This window comes from Podarcis filfolensis (assembly GCF_964270895.1).
Source record: "Podarcis filfolensis genome assembly, chromosome: 2".
Classification (NCBI taxonomy): Eukaryota; Metazoa; Chordata; class Lepidosauria; order Squamata; family Lacertidae; genus Podarcis; species Podarcis filfolensis.
In genome coordinates this window covers 95,354,661-95,374,492 of record NC_139605.1, presented here as the reverse complement: position 1 = coordinate 95,374,492, position 19,832 = coordinate 95,354,661, and the positions used below count along the sequence as shown (strand labels likewise).

General features: G+C 39.3%; 1 protein-coding gene across 2 annotated transcripts in view; it reads right to left on the bottom strand.

The window, feature by feature from the left end:
* RPTOR (regulatory associated protein of MTOR complex 1) overlaps positions 1-19,832 on the bottom strand; it is a 304,516-nt gene that overhangs the window by 257,384 nt on the left and 27,300 nt on the right. For both annotated transcript variants that reach the window (XM_083598574.1, XM_083598575.1), the window contains exons 2-3: positions 17,741-17,843; positions 11,551-11,633 (exon numbers count right to left, since the gene is read on the bottom strand). In XM_083598574.1, the coding sequence (XP_083454700.1) occupies positions 11,551-11,633; positions 17,741-17,843 (186 nt within the window). The remainder of the gene's footprint in view (positions 1-11,550; positions 11,634-17,740; positions 17,844-19,832) is intronic.

Sequence of the window (19,832 nt, the reverse complement as noted above, 5' to 3'; positions counted from 1 at the left end):
AGGGCAATGCCCTAAGAAGCATCCTAAAAATACTCTTATAAAATAAAAACAATCAAACTAGGGAGAATTGGAATGTTCTAGGATCAGAGTTAGATCAGTGAGAACATCCACAGTGTCACTCAAAGGCAAGTCAGGTAGGAACAAGGAAGGGAGATTACTAAAGAGAGATATTTAAGATAGATATTTAAACCTATTAGTCAGGGCTGGCCCAAGACATTTTGGAACCTGCCACCTGAGAAAGTTGCCTCACCTTGCCTCATGGGTGGGCCAGTCCTGCTATTAGTGAATTTATACAGAATCATTCAGTTAAAATATTCTGGATAATGAGGAGTTAAAATGAAATTGGAGGTGGGTGAAATCATCAACCAAAAGCAGGGGGGGGGGAACTAATTTCATACAAATTTAATGAGCATATGCTGCAAAGTACTTCACACCAGATTCTGAATTATGTAAACTGTGTGCCATCCAGCCTACAATTTTGCCTTTGGCTACACGACCTCATTTGCAGTTTGTCACAAATACATAAACAACACAAACTAGGCGAAAGCTCAGAGTCCAGGGGAAAAGGAAGCCAGGAAGTAACCATTACAACTAGAGTCAGGGATGATATTTGGCTCGCTGTCAATGACCCTGGGAAAGATCTAAAGCAGGGAAGCTTTTGTTGACGGTTCCATGCTAAAACTGCCAAAATATGGAAGGAGGAGCTAACGTTTTTTGGAACAAGGCACTCTAACTCAATTCCAACTGGCTGCAGAGAAAATGCTGGTGTTCTCTAAAGCCAGAATACTGGAAATGAAACACTGGCATGTAAAAGCACAACTGTACCAAGCAGCTCTTGTGCTTCATTTCCCATGTGACTCCATTGCTCCAGGAGTACCTTTCATGAAAAAGAGACTCAGCTGACCCGTGGATGCCTTCTAAAGCATCCTCTCTTATTGCACTAGACTGTTTACAGATGGAGGGGCATACGGGAGCAAGAATTGTTTTCACACTTTTGTAAACAATTACACTGTTGCAATACAGGAAATAAATCAGCAAGTTCCCAATTCCTCAGATAAATCAGTGTCTCAATTCCTCAGACACATAATGGTTTTCAGAAAACGTAACCAAACTGCTGTGTACAGACAATTTACAACAGCACTGACAAAAATATGTTGATGCAAAAAAGAGCTTAATCTATTAAAATTAAGATATGTTATTTTATTCATTATTTCTGACATTTGGTTATTCTAGCATTTAGAGGGACAAGAGCAAGAGTCTATTTCCCCACATTAATGAGGCAACGGTGAATACACAAAATTTGTATCAATTTACCCAAAAAGCAAACTGGGTAAACCAAAATTTTATCTAAGAGTAGGCCCCACTTCAATAGAACTTCCAAGTATACAGGATTCAAAAGAAGGCTGCAAACATAGAAGCATTTATATATAATGCACATGAATCTTTGTCTTGCTGTAGCAGACTGCTATGTTTATCATCTGGTCAATGAATACAATCCACAGTCCAGTGAAACAAGCAGCAAATATATACAACAGATGCTAATGGATTATGACTGCATCCAAAAAATATTTATTATAGGAACAAGGCAGACACGTGGCTTGGAATGGACTTCACCGAAACCGGCAAAAGCCAAAAATAAAGCTCCATCAACAGACTCTGTTGACTAGTGGTTTATTTCTATGAAAGAAATAATAGGACTAGAGTCCACCTGGAAGCCCTGGCCTCTAAAATGCAGATGTTGAAACAGTTTATCTCAAATAACACAGAAATGCTGAAATGTAAATTGGTGTGTGTACACTATTCTGCATTTCAAGGACGTGCTGCACCTCAATCTATCCATCCACTTTTAAGGGAGACTGGAAAAACATAAAACACAATGCAATCAGATACCTAAGTCGAAGGCTGAGATCAGAGCGGAAAAAACTACGTATATGGAGAACAAAATTATTCAAAGTGTGAACCCCTGAGCAACCTCTGCACTCATTTCAAAGAAGAGGGAGAGAGACAAAATGTAAAATATATTGTAGTGCTACAATTATAATCTAGTAGAATATATTGTACTACAATATATTGTAATCTTGGATAAAGGCATCAAAATGGATGTCAGGGAACACAGGAAACTGCCTTATATTAAGACTACTGGTTCCATCTTTGTCAACACAGAATGACATTGGTACTCCGGGGTTACAGTCAGGCTTCTAGCCTAGTTCTGCCTGGAGATGGCTAGGATTGAACCAGGGGTATGTGCTCTTAGACTCCACTGAATGCTCAAGACAATTCCATATTTTATGTTAGTGCTCAAGTACAACCCCTAAATATACAATTCTATATTTTATGTTCATGCTCAAGTACAACCATACATACCTGCTTTTAGCTGGCCTAAAAACAAGCGATGCCTCTTAAACATGGGGCTTCATTAGTTACTACCATACATTTACAAGGCTGAGCCCCATTCAAATAGGAGCTGGAGCTGCATCCTGGCTTAAATTAATATTATATTGTACAGCATAGCTAGAAAAATACTGTATTGTCATCTCATTGATCCACCTGCTTTGAATCTGTCAGTCCTGACTGATGATTTCATATAACCAAAAGATGATTCCTCTTCAACCTTGTTTGCTAATAATTTTGTTGACTCTTATGAGAAAATTGTTAAATGGACATTGAAAGTTTTCATAAATTAAAACCAATCTACTTCCCATTATTATTATTTTATCTTTGGCAATCTTCTCTTTCGATAGTAATTTACTCCCATTAAGTTTAAACTAGACTAGCTTCCTCCTCTTGCAAATTGTTCCGCAAATCAATCTTCTGTAGACAGAGCTGCATAATCCTCCATATTAAACATACCTGAACACAAAAACAGTGCAATACCAAAAGTAGTTTCATAAAACACTTCAGCACTTTGCTTGACCTCTAGATGTCATACTCCTAATGAAAAAAGTAAGCTATGCTCTCTACCACAATTAATACCCTGAAGCCACATGGGTCCTCTCTACCTTATTTAAAATTATGTCCCTATGACCTTTCAGTGTTCTTTAGATCAAACAAAAATTTCAGGTAAATACAGTGAGCCATGTGAAATACCAAAACAAAGAGACCTCTCAAAATATAGTAAGGTCAAGCACAGTCCAGTAATACGTGGGCTTCTTTGATGGTAGTGTAAAGTCACATAGCTTTAGGCCTTTACTTACAATTGCATTTCCATTGCTCAGACATAAAAGTAGCTAGTTCTGAGGAACAGACTTCAGCCTATTTGTACATTTCCCAATTCTAAAGGCTTTTGCACAGGAATGAGGATACAGTGGTACCTCGGTTTTCGTACAGCTTAGTTTCTGAACAACTTGGAACTCGAACGCTGCAAACCCAGAAGTCAGTGTCCGGTTTGCAAACTTTGCTTCGGAAGCTGAACGTGCTCCTGAGCTTCCGTTTTCACTGTTGCGCTGCTAATTTGTGCCCCCCCATTGTAATCAAAGACTTCTTCCTTCCGTTTTCACTGTTGCACTGCTAATTTGCGCCCCCCCCCCATTGTAATCAAAGCCTTCCATTTCCGATTGCAGTGTTCTGAGGTGATATTTGGAGCTTATGTTTGGTCTTTTGTTTTTGCTATTTTTTGCATTTTTGTTTGTGTGGCTTTTCCGTTTTTGTGACTGTGAGTTGTTCTTTGTTTTATGATTGATTGATTGATTGATTGATTGTGTGACTGTGGAAATGGGCAAAAGCCCCCCATCCAAACAATGACTATCATCAGTGCAGGTAAGAAAAAAAAGTAATTTTAATTTTTATCATCTACAATACTGTCTTATTTATTTTATAGTACAGTACATTGATTATTGCTTTCATTTTATGGATCAATAGTCTCGTTAGATAGTAAAATTCATGTTAATTTGCTGTTTTAGGGGTTGTTTTTAAAAGTCTGGAATGGATTAATCCGTTTTGCATTACTTTCTATGGGAAAGTACGCCTTGGTTTTGGAACGATTTGGTTTTGGAACGGACTTTCGGAACGGATTAAGTTTCAGAACCAAGGTACCACTGTATACAATTTCTCAACCAAGATTATCAGATATTAGTGCCCCTTCGTGGCAACTAGTATTCCTAAATAGTCTCTCATATTTGTGTGTTGTGTCGCACTGAAATATTTCTCATGCTTGATTGCAGAACTCTAATTTGTTTGAACTTTGTAAGCCTCTATACCTGCTTCCCAATAAACAATAATAATTTGAGCCTTGCATGAAATGGCTTACTTAACTGCATGATTCTGCAGATGAAACAGGTTGAAGCGTTTTTCACCCTTGCAGCACAAGAATTTATATAGCTGTGCAACATGAAAAAATATTTAATTTTTAGAAAACGTGTAAGTAGTTACAAACTAAAGAGGCATAACATTCAAGCATGGAGCAGAGTTGGTTTTGGAAACTGTCAACATTGTTTCTCAGATTCCCTCCAAAATTACTTCCTAAAATCTTTGCACTTACCCAAGAAGATATTTCAACTAATGTGTTTACTGAACAAATCCTATAAGCAAGATTGCATTAAACGCTGAAGCCTCATTACTCCACATCTTATTGGATAATTATTCCAACGAAGCTCATACACTCAGTAGCAATTTTCCAATAATCAATACTTGTCTTGCATTCATGATAAACTATTTCTAAGCTCTGTCCCTAGGCTGGTTATTTCAGTGCCCTGGCATGTGGTTCTCTTCAGCCTTATTGACCATTTAAGCAAGTGTCTGGGGGTGGTGGGGGTGGGGGGAATCACAACCAAAGTAGGTCTATTAGTATTTACAGCAAAGGTCTAGGAGATTCAATCATTCTCCTATTGTTTTATTGCAGATAGCCCAGCAACCTCTCTTTATTACTGCAGGAAAAACTCAAAAGCTGGCTGAATGCAATCAAGTAGTACGTGTTCAGCTTTGCAATGTTTCAAAGGGCAGTGATTTACCGCTACAAACCAAGTATCTTGCACACAAAACATCTGAGCTCGGTAATTGCCTCATGTTTTGTACAAACTATACAAGGCAGCATGAGGTCTGCCCACACGCAGAGTACCTGCTTCTACCCGAAGCCAACTCCCCTCCCCAACCCACCCTCTTCCCCCAATTCCATGGGCTCTGTCATTAAACAGCAGAGAGACTCGTTTGTTTTCGTTGTGCCCTGAGGTTTTACTATACCTTAGGTTCCACATGCTGTGTTAAAGCCTCATGTCAGCCAGCCAATAGGCTGTGTTCCACGGGATTCATTATTCTTGTTACTGCTGAAAAGAGAAGGGCTCTGGAATGGCACGTAGCATGGCTACGAGAAACTGCATGACTCATCAGTATGTGCAGTAATGTGGTATCATTGCAATTTTACTCGTAAAAACCATTGTGACCTTTCATGCTCTCGTAGATGTTACCACTAAGGAAATCAACAATCTTACAACAAAGATATTTACAGAAATCACGTTTCCTAGCTATATATTTGTCCAAATATGCCAGCAGAAATTGCCAGGTCTGCTGTATCTGGACAGAAATAATTTGAGTGGAAGTGAGAAGGTATCAACCCTTTCCTTTTATCTTCAGTACTTCCATTCTCCCAACAAGTGTGTTTCAAAACTGAAGAAACCAACATTTTATTATGGTTTATCTTCTTATGCAAAAAAGTATGTCACTGATACATGGTTATGCAATCAAGCTTGTATTTAAACCGAATCTCCCCTTGAATTCACATTGTTGTTTTTAAAAAGTCACTGATTTGCTTGTTTTTAACCTAGTGGCTTATTCAGTTCTGCTTTCCTTTTTTATCACTATAAACACAATCTCACACATGTCTACTCAAAAGTATGCCCCACCGAGTTCAGTGGGGTGCACTTCCAGGGAAGTATGTATGAGACTGCAGCCTCCAGCAACTTTCCAAGCTCATCAAAATAGAAACTAATAATATAGTGGCGCATCTTGTTCTTTTATTTCCTACTTTATTTCTTGGGGGGGGGGGAGGCCATGAGAAAATGATAACAACTGTGAAGAGTAGTTAGTTCTTGTGTTTAAAATACAGATAAATAAAAAAGAACCCTCAAAAAATTCAAGAATCCAAAACTGAGCCATAACTGATCAATTTCAAAACAATTGCAGTAAACAAGTTATCATGCTGAAAGAAGGAAATGCCAGTATGAAGAATTAACTAGGACTTAACTAAAACAGGGTACCTTTTGCAAAACATTTCAGTAGCAGCAAAAGGCATCCAACCTGTGATTGGGGGTGGTGGGTTGCTACAAAGGGGGACAAAAGGGAATGCGATGCTGATTCAAGAAGCATTGCTCTTGCTCTCAATTGACCTTGTGTCACTACCATGTAGGCAAACCTGAATGTATGGCGCCTCCTATATCCTCACCACATGATCCCACAAACTATTATTTGCAGGAGTTGACTGACCTGGTTTAAAATAAAATGCTGCTAAAATAGCAACTAATGGGGGAATATTTTTGTCCTCCCTAAAGGAACTACAGTGGTAGCTCGGGTTACATACGCTTCAGGTAACAGACGCTTCAGATTACAGACTCCGCTAACCCAGAAATAGTACTTCGGGTTAAGAACTTTGCTTCAGGATGAGAACAGAAATCGTGCGGCAGTGGCATGGCAGCAGCGGAAGGGCCCATTAGCTAAAGTGGTACTTCAGGTTAAGAACAGTTTCAGGTTAAGAACAGACCTCCAGAATGAATTAAGTTCTTAACCCGAGGTACCACTGTACTTTTGGGTATCAAAATAGGTGAACCGTTTGATACAGTTGAAGATTTCACTTATAGGGCAGCCCATTTTTAATCTCTTCAAAAGAAAACATATTAGATTTTGCATCAACACATTTTGTCAATAAACACACTAAATTTCCTGTAGCTTCTTTAGATTTTGGGTTTTATTCTAACAAAATGCATACTTGGTCAGCAGAATATCAGAAAAATGCTGCTATGCCTTTATGCTGACTTTTTAATATAACATTTATTAACTTCACACCCCGGAAAGATTAATCTCCCTTGTTCCATTTTCTTTCTGTTGGCAGGACAACTGATAAATATCTTGGAAAAATCACCTGGTGTCACTACTGTATTTACATCCACAAACGGAAGGCAGACACAGAGGAGACAGCAAAGATTTTAGGAAGCATGCTATAGGTAGTCATAGAGTCTTGCTGTGGTACAACTTGGACTTGTGCTGTTTATTTTTGGACTTGTGCACTTATTTTTAAGGTTATTTTTCATACTTTTATTTACATTTCAGCTTGTATTTTGATGAGCTTGTTTTTATTGTTAGCTGTCTTGAGCAGCATTCTGTTGGAAAGGCAGGACATAATTATTCTTAATAAACAATCAGGTGGTTGGCCCCAGATGCCAATCCTGTAATTATTTAAATTTAAAACTGCTAGAAACTGATTTAGGTGCCAACGGAAGCATAAGTCACTGCTCCCTAAACACAGGATTTAATTCTAAATCAGCAGCAGAAAAGAAACAAGCAAATGTACATAATCATGCCAATATAATGCAAATTTAATTTGCAGATTCCTTAGTTATCCCGATAACGTTCTCTCCTAAGTTCTGATACAGAGTGGTTCTTTGCTCAGGATCTCCTTAATATGAAGATTTAATTACAGTAACAAGACAGCAGCCACTGAGAGGGCTCAGAACACGACACATGCAAATTTACCCTTGGAAGTTACCCAAAATTTGTGCTCCCCAGCAACTGTGACCCTTCCTCAAGCAGGAGTGGTGTAGTCTTACTAGCAACAACACACTGAGTTACTTCTTCCTCTTCGGCGAGCACTCGTAGCTGAGTAAGACTGTTTTCCATAAACACGGTTTTAACAATGAGTCCATAAGTGACTGCGGAGGCCAATTCTGGATCCACATGTCCTTCCACAGTGGGGACATTGCTTTCCAGGTAGGAGCTTCTTCTTAGCACGTTTCTGTCTTGTGTCCTGAGTTCGAGTGTCTTCAAAGCCCATATAACACCTTTGGTAAAGCTGTTCTCCAATTGTACTGCTAGCAGGCAAGTGTTTCCCAAGTGTGGGTGTTTATACTACATTTTTAAAGATTTGCCTTGAGACAGTCTTTAAACCTCTTTTGTTGACCACCAACATTACACTTTCCATTTTTAGGTTCGGAATAGCGTAGTTGCTTTGGAAGATGATAATCAGGCATCCGCAGAACATGACCAGTCCAACGAAGCTGATGTTGAAGAATCATTGCTTCAACGCTGGTGATCTTTGCTTCTTCCAGTACACTGGTATTAGTTCGCCTGTCTTCCCAAGTGATGTGTAAAATTTTTGGGAGACACCGTTGATGGAATCTTTCGAGGAGTTGTAGATGGTATTTACAGTGGTACCTCAGGTTACAGACGCTTCAGGTTACAGATGCCTCAGGTTACAGACTCCGCTAACCCAGAAATAGTACCTCAGTTTAAGAACTTTGCTTCAGGATGAGAACAGAAATCACGCGGCAGCGGTGGGAGGCTCCATTAGCTAAAGTGGTACCTCAGGTTGAGAACAGTTTCAAGTTAAGAATGGACCTCCGGAACGAATTAAGTTCTTAACCCAAGGCACCACTGTATAAGTGGTCCATGTTTCACAAGCATACAGTAAGGTTGGTAGTACAATAGCTTTGTAAACAAGCATTTTGGTTCCCCTGTGAATGTCCCGGTCCTCAAACACTCATAGTCTGGGAAAACTATGTAAACAAGTTCCTACTTTCCTTCCCAGATCTAGGCTAGAAAGGGCATGGTAAGGACAGGGTGTTCATCCCTGTTGTGTTGAGATTCTCTGAAGTCAATGCATGTTCAAAGAGAGCCCTCATTCCTCACCAGGCTGTGGTCAAAGTACTGTCAACCCTGCTACACAAGATCCTTTTCAACTAGAGAAGCCAAGTTATATGCAAAGGTAATGCCCGTAGCTCTCTCTCCCGACTTTAGCACGCTTCTGAAGCAATTCACATCCCACGCTTTAATATTCATACCATCACAAGGATATTAAATCCATATTTAAATCTGTTCTGATAACTAATCAGCTTCAACAAAGATTTTATTCTGAACTGCTCAGAAAGAGATGCTGCCTCTCTCTGCTCATGTTACCAAAGAAAATGTTTGCTGTGGCAATTTATTATCCTTATTGATTTTATAAATTATACGGGAACAAATAAATTAATGATGAAACAGCCACCTGTCTCTGTGTAACCTATTTCACTTGAAAGTAGAATGACTAGGAATAAATTTACCTAAAGGTATTGCTATAGCCAGGACAAGCTAGTTCTCATCCGAGCTCCCCGCTTGGGAAAGAAAAAGAATACTAAGAAGATTTTCAAAATTCTGGAGCATACCCTACAGCTGTCCAGTGATCAAGATTTCAGGCAGAGAAGATTGCTATCTGTATTTGCACACGTGACAATAATACTGTAAGTTCAACAGAATAGAAACACAAGAGTTCTCTTGACAATCAACAATGCATGTGAAATCCAAAACACAGTTACTGATCAGAATACTGAAGGTGAAAAATGGAGGAATAAAAAAGAGCCTTGGAGTTTGAAAGGTTTGTGAGATTACAGATAAGATTTCCCCCCTTTTTATTATTGTATATTTTTCTTGTAGTTATTTTTTTGAATATTTTCTTGTTACATTTGTTTCATAAAGATTTTTAAAAGAAAAGAAAAATAGTCTACCAAATCTTATGCAACTCACAGAAAAACACACAAAGCATGTGGAAACCTCTAGAATATGCACACGAAATTAGGTTCAACAGTAAAATGGCTTTAAACCTAAGCCAAGGGTTCAGAAGCAACATCAAACCATAGTTTGGCATTGTATTCACAAGCCTGGATTGAACCTACCTCTCACACAATCCTTTAGCTTTCCTCACACATGGAGATGCCCTATTCATTTTCCTGATTTGAGCAAACTATATTTAACAGTTTAATCCCATTTGGTCATGGGTTACAAACCATACTTTCATAGCTCAGACAAACCATACTTTCATGGCTCCTCAAACCAAGAAGTCATGAACTGGCACACACAAAGGAGAGACAAGAAAAGAGCCAAAGACATACTCCAGTTTTATGCCCAACAGGGGCAGCCCCAGATGGAACTCAGGTTACAAGGGTGATCAAAGGATTGATGGTCCTTGGGACCATTGTGTACATCAGTTCTCATAGCTACTGTAGCCTTGTACCTGAACCACCACTATGTGTGATAAAGCACAGCACACATTCCATATACAGAAACTATTGTGTCGTCTTAATTGTGCAAAGGAGTTTTTGCTCCAAGCTTGCAGGTACTTTCACCAGGACGTTCACTCATACACAACAGACACGCACACCAGCATGGTGAGAGTAGTTTGAACCCATGCATGTACATTTAAAATCAATGAGCTCAGTCTGCAGGATTCAGAATTAAGTAACCTAAAGATTTTGAATTTAAGTCACCAATGTATCAAGAATCTTCAAAATGTACCAAAGCCAGAAAAATGATATAGACAGAGCATGTGAAGTCTGCTCACATCTTCCATCCCCAATATGTGGTAACAATACAGTGGTACCTCGGGTTACATACACTTCAGGTTACAGACTCTGCTAACCCAGAAATAGTACCTCGGGTTAAGAACTTTGCTTCAAGATGGGAACAGAAATTGTGCTCCAGCAGCGCGGCAGCAGCAGGAGGCCCCATTAGCTAAAGTGGTGCTTCAGGTTAAGAACAGTTTCAGGTTAAGGACGGAACGAATTAAGTTCGTAACCAGACCTCCGGAACAAATTAAGTTTACATAACACATACCACTGTACTTAAAGAGTGACTGTGCCCCCTGAATATTTATGAACAGAATTACTTGAAATTATTATTTCGTACAGAAATGGAATGTGCCAGCTTCAGACATAGAATGTTTATGGAGCACAACAACCAAAAAATGGAACTGGGTGACAATCTTTCCATATGAGAAGACGTTTGTAAGTAGCAGGTGCCCACACGGGTACAACAATTTTAAGCTCACTGAGCATGGTTTTGCTACCATAATTAAAACTTCCAAAGCCGTGGGGGCTTAACACAAATTGCCACTTCCATGGAAAGAAGCTAGTGTAATCCCTGTTTCTGGCAATTACCATACCATAAATCTAAAGTCTAACAGTCATAAACAGCATAGTTGAGCCGGTCAAGATTGCAGAAATTCACCAAAAAACTGATGGTGCAGAAAAGACCCCAACCTACACAGAAACTAACTACTGAATTCCAACTACTCAGAAAGTTATATCAATGGGAGCCATGTTGAATACAAATGGCAGTATAAAAATCTTGACTGAAAATTATTCCTGTTTCAAAGTAAATTCACCCAACCAAAGCCTAATAGCTTTTGAGAACTTGCAAGGTTCTATCCACACGAATGGACAGACAAGTTATGAATATTGGCAAGTCATTAAGTTATGTAAGGGATGTTCCATACTCCAAGCTGAAACCAGGGTTTTTTCATGTAGTACAAGTAGTACACACAGTTGATTGGAAAAAAGGAGGCATAGAACTCCTCTCTAACACAAAAATCATACTTACCCTTGGTTGCCAGTTTTCATACTGTTTCTGCAGATTTGCACCAATAGTTTCCAAAGCTTTCTGTGGCCCCATTGACAGAGGATCTAAAACACATAAAAGAGTCATGAGACTTTTGATCAGTTCCTCAAGAATATTCACATAATTTCTACTTCAGCCAAATATGTATAGAGGGAAGGGTATTTGAATACAGATTATAGCCCACAACGTTACTTTGCACCAACCTTGTGCAATCTCAAAGGATGTAACGTAGCAAACCAGGCAACTTGCATAAATTCTGGATAAAAGGCCCTGGAGTATGAGATAGCTGCTTCCTTTAGGACACTGATATAAAGGGAGCTTGGTGCAGAGACACTAACATGCTTAGCATTTCCACCAGTCTTGCCTTGTCCCAGCCAACTGAGGACTGCTACCTTAAAACAGAGGCAATCAACCCAGCAAGGTGCCATGGCACCCATGGAAGCTTACTTAAGCAAAAACTAGTATACAGCCCCCCTAGAAAGGAAGTTACGGGGTAAAATGTGCAGGTACCTTCTAGGTGATTTCTGTGAAATGAGATTATGATGTGGCCATGTAGTATATTTTCCGTCGTACTGTTATTAGACAGCAACAATGTGTGTGTGTGTGTGTGTGTGTGTGTGTGTGTGAGAGAGAGAGAGAGAGAGAGAGAGAGAGAGAGAGATCTCCACAATCCAGACCAGCAGGTCATAGCTGTCTTCCCATGGTAAGCATAAAGTTATCAAGGTGGATATCTCCTTAATTTCCATCGAGCTCAGCTCAAATAGAGGATTTTTCACAGATAAAAAGCTAATGCCCATCATCACACAGCAGTGCTCTCCGCTTAAAACTTTTAAAAAGCTGTATTTGAGGTTCTCTAACAATCAGGGTTTAGTGCAGTGAGATATAGGAAATTATATTTCAGCACTACAGCTTCAGAACATCAGGATTTTGATAGGCATGAGGATCACCAACAGAAGCGATTAGCATTTTTATTCTAGTAGCTGATTTATTTATTTTCAAAATAAGAAAAGAACAGATAGGTAAATGGCAAATGCATGTCCAAGACCAAATCAAAATATTCCAAAAGACACACAAATAAAAAGTAATCCCTTCAGCTGCTCTGCTCATCTTTTATCAAAACAGAGGTTTCTGGAGAAGTATGTGGTCAGTTGTTATCAAGGCTAGTGCAGTTCAAACACAGAATTGAGTATCAGAGTAGAATTTAGTATTCTGAACATTTATGGATCCCACTTTTCAATAAAGGAACACTCACAAAAAGAAGTTCTCAACACAGTTATGGAGAAAAACTGCTGAAGCTGGGGAGAAAGTAATGATTTCCAGTAATAGCAATTCCTCAGACTTATGCAATCAACTTGTTGCCCTCCAGATGCTGTTAACTCCCAACTTGCATCAGCCTCAGCCAACACCATCCATTGCCAACGAGACAACAGATACAGTCATTTCCAGATGTTGCTAATGTAAGCCAGCTGCTTGCATTCACTCATGTGTTGAGCCCTAGCTGTACCTATATTAAAGGAACAGGCTTCCCCATTTGGGGGAGAAGAATATTGCTCCACAACACTAAAAACCAACATGAAAAGTTCTTACCTATTTTTAAGCAGAAAATGGGTAAGCTAGCATTTCTGTCTCCTGACACTCAGAATACACAATTCAGACAAAAGCTTACATCTCCCCACTTAACTGCCTGTATCTTCCTCAGAAGGCCCTTCTCATTCTTTAAGAACCGAGCTAAAAGCATCCTTCCAATACAGTACCATGCTTTTGGCAAAGCTAGGGCTGAAAAACTGGGTCATTTCCAAATTACTCCCTGAAGCACCAAGATTAATTTGTAAAAAATGCATGCAAAGAGAGACTAATGAGTTACAGTGCAAGTCCACCCAGGGAAGAATCATGTCCTTGTGGAATGCCAAAGGAACATTTGCATGCTTAATGGAACCCACCTGACACTATGGACAAAAAGAATAACTCTAGTATCGACTGGTGAAGCAATAGCTCTAAGGTGAAAAGAACTAAGAATGGGTTAGACATATTCCCTATTCAATTTTTTTTACAAAAAAATACTATAAAGAATTCTTGCTTTCTGAAATCTCCTATTAGTCAATGCTTTTAAAGCTGGCTTTGGACTTGACACAAAGAAAACACCCAAATCAGTAATCTACACAATCAACACAATGCTCAGCTGAGCCAATCTCATTCTTCATGAAAACATTTTTCATCCATAAATGTAGTAGCTTAATACAGTTTAATACTGTATATCCCAATCACCAGGATGGTTTCTAAATTCATGGAGTGAACTCTGACCAGTCTAAACTTACCTCAGAGGACAGTTGTGACTCTCATCAAGAGGCAAATACTTTCAGGCAGTTGGCGTTTTGTCTAGATAAGCAAGTTGCACTATGGAACACTGTTTCTCGGGTCACACATTCAGAATCAAAATGTTGGAATAGCCTGCTCTATGCCCTTGTAGTAGACCTCCAAGGTGACCCAGAAGTGATTATCAAGCACATCTTCTTAACTCTGCTTAACTCTGATGTTTTCTCATGCATCCTTTCAGACCCACTAAAATGCCCAGGAAGGATCCAGCAAAGGCACCAATAGCAAAGAAAAGTAGTGGTAAGAGCTCACTTCAGACAAATGACTGAAAAGATTGGAGAAATAGAAAACAGTGGCACTGGCAAAATCAAAAGGAAAATGAAGGGGATAATAATAAAAAAATAGACAGCTGTTGTGTAGTTCTTGCCATAGCTACTCAAAAGAGCAGCTGCTTAAGAAGGGCCAGAACCTCCAAGGCTCCAATGGAAAATCTAGTTCTTGTTAGCCTCAGAACACGTGTTCTGGTTATACAGGATTCCTTTACCATTAATTTTATTGTACTGAAATAATAAATGCATTGTATCTGCTGTTACCCAGACATGAAATGCTATCTTCATCAAGTATTTAGTCATACATCATTAAAGGTAAAGGTAAAGGACCCCTGGATGGTTAAGTCCAGTCAAAGGTGACTATTGGGTTGCGGCGCTCATTTCCCTTTCAGGCCGAGGGAGGTGGCGTTTGTCTACAGACAGCTTTCCAGGTCATGTGGCCAGCATGACTAAACAGCTTCTGGTGCAACAGAACATTGTGACAGAAGCCAGAGTGCACGGAAACGCTGTTTACCTTCCCGCCACAGTGGTACCTATTTATCTACTCACACTGGCGTGCTTTCAAACTGGGAGGTTGGTAGGAGCTGGGACACAGCAACAGCAGCTCACTCTGTCATGGCGATTTGAACCACCAACCTTCTGATCGGCAAGTCCAAGAGGCTCAGTAGTTTAGACCACAGCGCCACCCGCATCTCTTTTACCTATACATCATTATTACTGGCTGGCATGGTTTCCAGATACAGTGGAGAAGTAACTGTCCTGGGATTGCTGTTTTCCCTTTTGCTAAAATTAACTCTTAATGATGCATTGTGGCATTCGGGTCACACTTAGGGGAAAAAAACAGTATTGTTTTACAGTTAGTCCATTTCTAGGGACTGTAACAAACCATGTCACATTTCCTGCCTTGTTTTGATGCACTGCCTCCATTAGGCAGTGTATAAACAGAGAGATTTCAGTTGAATTACGTTGCTTCTATTCAGTATTCAACTCATTTACACTACTGCTATAAACAGATTTCCCCCCCTTTGAATGTTACAGGGCATTCATCTTTCTTAATGACATTTTCTACACACTTATTGTGACATTTAATGCCAGGTCATAAAGCAAAACCAAAATAAGAGACAGGTGTCATTTTTCTAAGAGAAGATAGGAAATATTACAGGAACACTGTCTATTATCTGGAGTGAAAGCAGTACACCTAACAACCGTATCTTCTCAAAAATGAATGTACTAGTGCTTCAAAGCTCATTCAAGGCAAATTACAGAATATATGCACACCTATTCTTCACTCAACCTTCAAAACATAACCGCATTTTGTTCACTCCAGTTTTAATACCAGGGAGACAGATTTAAGGCACAGCAAAAGGAGAAGAGTGCAAAAACATTACTTAGTGGCTATTAAAATACCACTGTGTTTTTTAAAAAGTATAAATTGTGTGGGGCTCACGTATATAAATATCGCACACAGTGGTACCAGGTGACAAAACGGGGAATGCTCAATTCCTACATTGTTTCACTGCAGGGATGCAAAGCCCCTTCCTTCCTTCTACCTCCCAGTTACTCAATATGCAGAAGAGTCTAGAACACAGAGTGCAGGGGGAAAGGCTGTATCACTTCTCACTATTCATCTTTCAGTGGCTTGCTGTGCTGCATGTGTGGGGAAGGAGATGCAAAGAGTTACTTCTTTCAATACTTCCATCTTCTTAGCAGCGCTACAGCAGGAAATCCTAAATATTTCTGTAGATCTCTGCTGCTCTGGCCAGTAAGCAGCAGATTGGAGCAAAACATGTTCAGGCTCTCCTGGACATTGGAAAAACCATGCCTGGGTTTTCCTGGTCCTCTGCTACTTACAAATCAGACTGAGCAAGCAAGTGGAGAGTACCCCAGTACAAAATGCAGACAAGAAATGATTATAAAAGTGTGATGTCTTCTCAGCTAGTTGGGAATGCCAGCATGCTGTGTCAAATGGAAAAGCATGACTCCTCACAATTATTTCCTATACTCAGTGCACTTATTTCTAAGAAATAAAATAAAATACACAGTTGTTGTAGCATCCCAAATACTAGCATTATACCACGGCTGTTATAATACAAGGAGAAATCATCCATACTTATCTTCACATAACTGAATGTGCATGCAAACATAAGTCTTGGTTAACAGCTCTGCAGTAAATGCTGAAGTCACTTTGTAAAACCTTCTGTCTTCTTAGCAATTAAACCTGATGTTGCAGCTCTTTTATAGGGTAAGAAAATACCCAGACAATACCAATATGAATGCCTCTGGCTTTTTGTTCATTTCAGACAAGACCTTTCCACTTACTGCAATATTCCAAAATTTTGGAGCAATCCAGCATTTCCTAGATTTTGCTTGTCTATTAGAATACATGCTCTTAAGAAAGCCAGAAATCCACACAGAACAGGTTAATTATGCATACAAATCACGCGCACTGGGAAATACCTGATGTGTGTGGGGACAGACTGCATTCATACTGAATATGTGACATTATAAATGACATTAAATTGTCATTTAGACAACAGCAGTGCACAGAAAGTTTTATCTCTCCCTCTCTCCACCAAATTCAATTTATCAAAATTACTGGGATCCTTGTCAGAACCCATGCTTTTGTGACATTTGAACTAAACTGAAGTTCTGGCAAGGAGCTGCTGCTTTAATGAAACATTTACATACACAAAGCACCCCTGTTCAATTACGATTAGGGTCTATTTGTCAGCAAACAAGAATTAATGCCCAGTCTCAATTAAGATACCAGGAAAATGAGGTGGACTAATACAAAAAGAAAGGAAAGAATTATGGTTGTGCAATTTCTTCAACAGACATTTCAGTTTGAGAATTATTGCCCCCCAAGGTCCAGTCACTCGGCCATGTCAATATGTCTTCTCCCCAGTCAAAAATCACAATGTAAAATTGTAAGAAAATAATTTGGCTTGAGGTTTTTGGTGACCTATAGCTAACCTGCATTATGAAACCTCTTTCTAGTAAACAATGAAACGCAAAATGCATACTATTACACCCAAATCCTTGCAGGTATCAAAACTTCCATACATTAACTCTGGTTATATCCAGGGACATACACAACAGAGGGACTATAATGTACAACTAATCACACACTATTCATAACAGGATATTCAAAGTGGCCCCCAAAAGGTGTTGCGGCCCATGTGCCTCTGAAATCCTCTAGAATAGATCAACTATGAGCGGCATGTTTCTGGCTTCACACAAATAGCAGTGGCCATGCAGAGAAGTGTTCTTGGTATCTGCTCCACAATCCTCCCCTGCAAAGCTAGCCTGAGGCTGAATCTCTTTCAGACAGATAAGCCCTTTTACACTAGGGCTGAATTTCAGTGGCTTAAAATTAAGCTGCCAGGAGGAGGTAGTGTGGCCTTTAGTAAATCAACCTGCTTTAATCTGCATTTTAACACAGGATTTGTGTTTAATGTGTTGTTACCTGCCTCCAGTCTCAAGACAGGGCTGGTTAAAAGATTAAACAAATAATATTCAAATGGACTCACCTATCCAGCACTCAAGACGGGCACATGGAGTTGTCTTCACCACATCAGGAGGGTCTACTCCAACATTTAGACACAACACTAAGGCAACACTAACTGTCTTCATCTGAAAAAAGGAAGAGAGATGATCAGTACATTGTTTAAGACAATCCTTTAGCTTTTTCAGACCAAACATACATTTTCTTACTGTTTCTTACTGTTTTACCATATATTTGCATGGCGGTAGTGCTGCTGCTGTGACCCACATCAGATCAGGCCACGATCCACTAGTAGGTCCTGACCCAACAGCTGAAGTGCAGTGCTGTAGCATACACAGCCTAAAAACTCATGTATATATCTATAAATACTAACAAGAGAAGATAAAGGCATCTTTACTGCAATTTTTTTTCATCATGTAGGATAGCCCTCTGAAAGAATATTAGCAGGTAATGTAATTGCTTAAGCTTCTAAAATGAAAGGTTCTGGCCATTAATCTCTGTTCTAAGCAACAACTGGTGGAGGGTATTTCTACTGCAATTCTGTCTCTGAATTTAAGCAAGTTTAACGGCCTGCACATGGAAAGAAGCCACCTGCTTGTCAAACAATAAGTAGACATTTCGCTTGCAGTCACTGTAGGAAACTGAGTCCAACATTCAGCATGAAAATGTGTTCCCGTTCTCCAATGGGAAATTCCATCTGTGCAATGATTGCTGTGATTAATATGCAGACAAAAGCTTCTCAGTTCTGCTATAGCATCTATAACAACCAAATTAATTTATTAGACAAGTTAGCAAAAAGTATGGATAGCCTTCTGCACCATAGCCCCAAGACCCCAAATGCACTCCCAAAGTGCTTGTGCTCGTATCTGTACAAAGTATTTAAAAACAGGCACTTGCCTGGTAACCTTTGGCAAGAAAAAACAATTTCCAGCTGTATAGGTAAGAAATCTTTTATAAGTAAAAGAAAGCTGCTTCTTTCAGGCCACTGATGTGCACAAATAACGAACATGGGTGGGTACACCAGCACAAATGTTTGCTTGGTTTGCTGATTTGTTTTGTGGACTTATTGGAAAAGCTGGTCCTGCCATTCTGAAACGTACAAATTAGGGAAAAGGCGGCATAAAATGTTTACAATAAATTTTAAAAATTTAATTGCAACATTTTTGCTGAAACCTATTTCTACATGGTTTTAGAGAAAAGTCAAATGTTGTTTGTGGCAAATTGCTGACTGACCCTATTTCTAATTATACTAAGGAACTATTAAATACAAAGTTGCACCCTAAATATTCATGTATTGATCTCCAAATCTGTTTCTTGATTAGGGAAATCCGCCTCAGGTTATCTTTTGTTCAGAAAACACATCCTGGGGCTGCATATGTGTCTTAAATTCCTAAAGCTGCTGTTTCTAAAGCCCTTAGTGCAGTTCCACTGAAGACTGATTGCCAGTGGATCTCTGCCAAACTTCATGGATTAGGCAGAGTCCAACAGAAATGCTTTATTAAAAAGTAATGGAAACACATTATTCAAGATTCGCAAATCAATAATGCAACATAGCATGCCTTGCCTTAAGTGACCACTCAGGAAGCCAGATAAACAAAAAGAGCCTTAAATGTGTTTTGGATCTCTTAAAATAAAGCTCATATATTGCAGGTAGATCACAAGACACATTTTCACCATACATGTTATCACTGAAGAAAGGAATTTGATTCTAAGCATACTACATGGCTTGTGGTAAAGAATATCTGCGCAATATTCTTACTGCATGCTCTTCAAAATATTCTTACTGGGTAATTGCATGCTCTCCAAAATATTATACTTTAAGAACTCCCACACTGTACAGGGGCCAAACTATACCACTTCAATTTGTAGCTATCTAATAATAGTTCTGGGACTCTATTACAGTGGTGTATGATAAGAGTTAATGATGCCCTTAGGCTCATGTTGTCTCAGTCCACTATTACAACAGCCTCTTCTCCCCACTCTTTCCTGTTCATTACACATCTTGGCTATTCCAGTCTCACAGGAGCATACAATAATCACACGCAGACATACTTATATATATATATATATATATATAAATTTGGGACACTGACAAGAAAACTATGGCCAAAGAATTG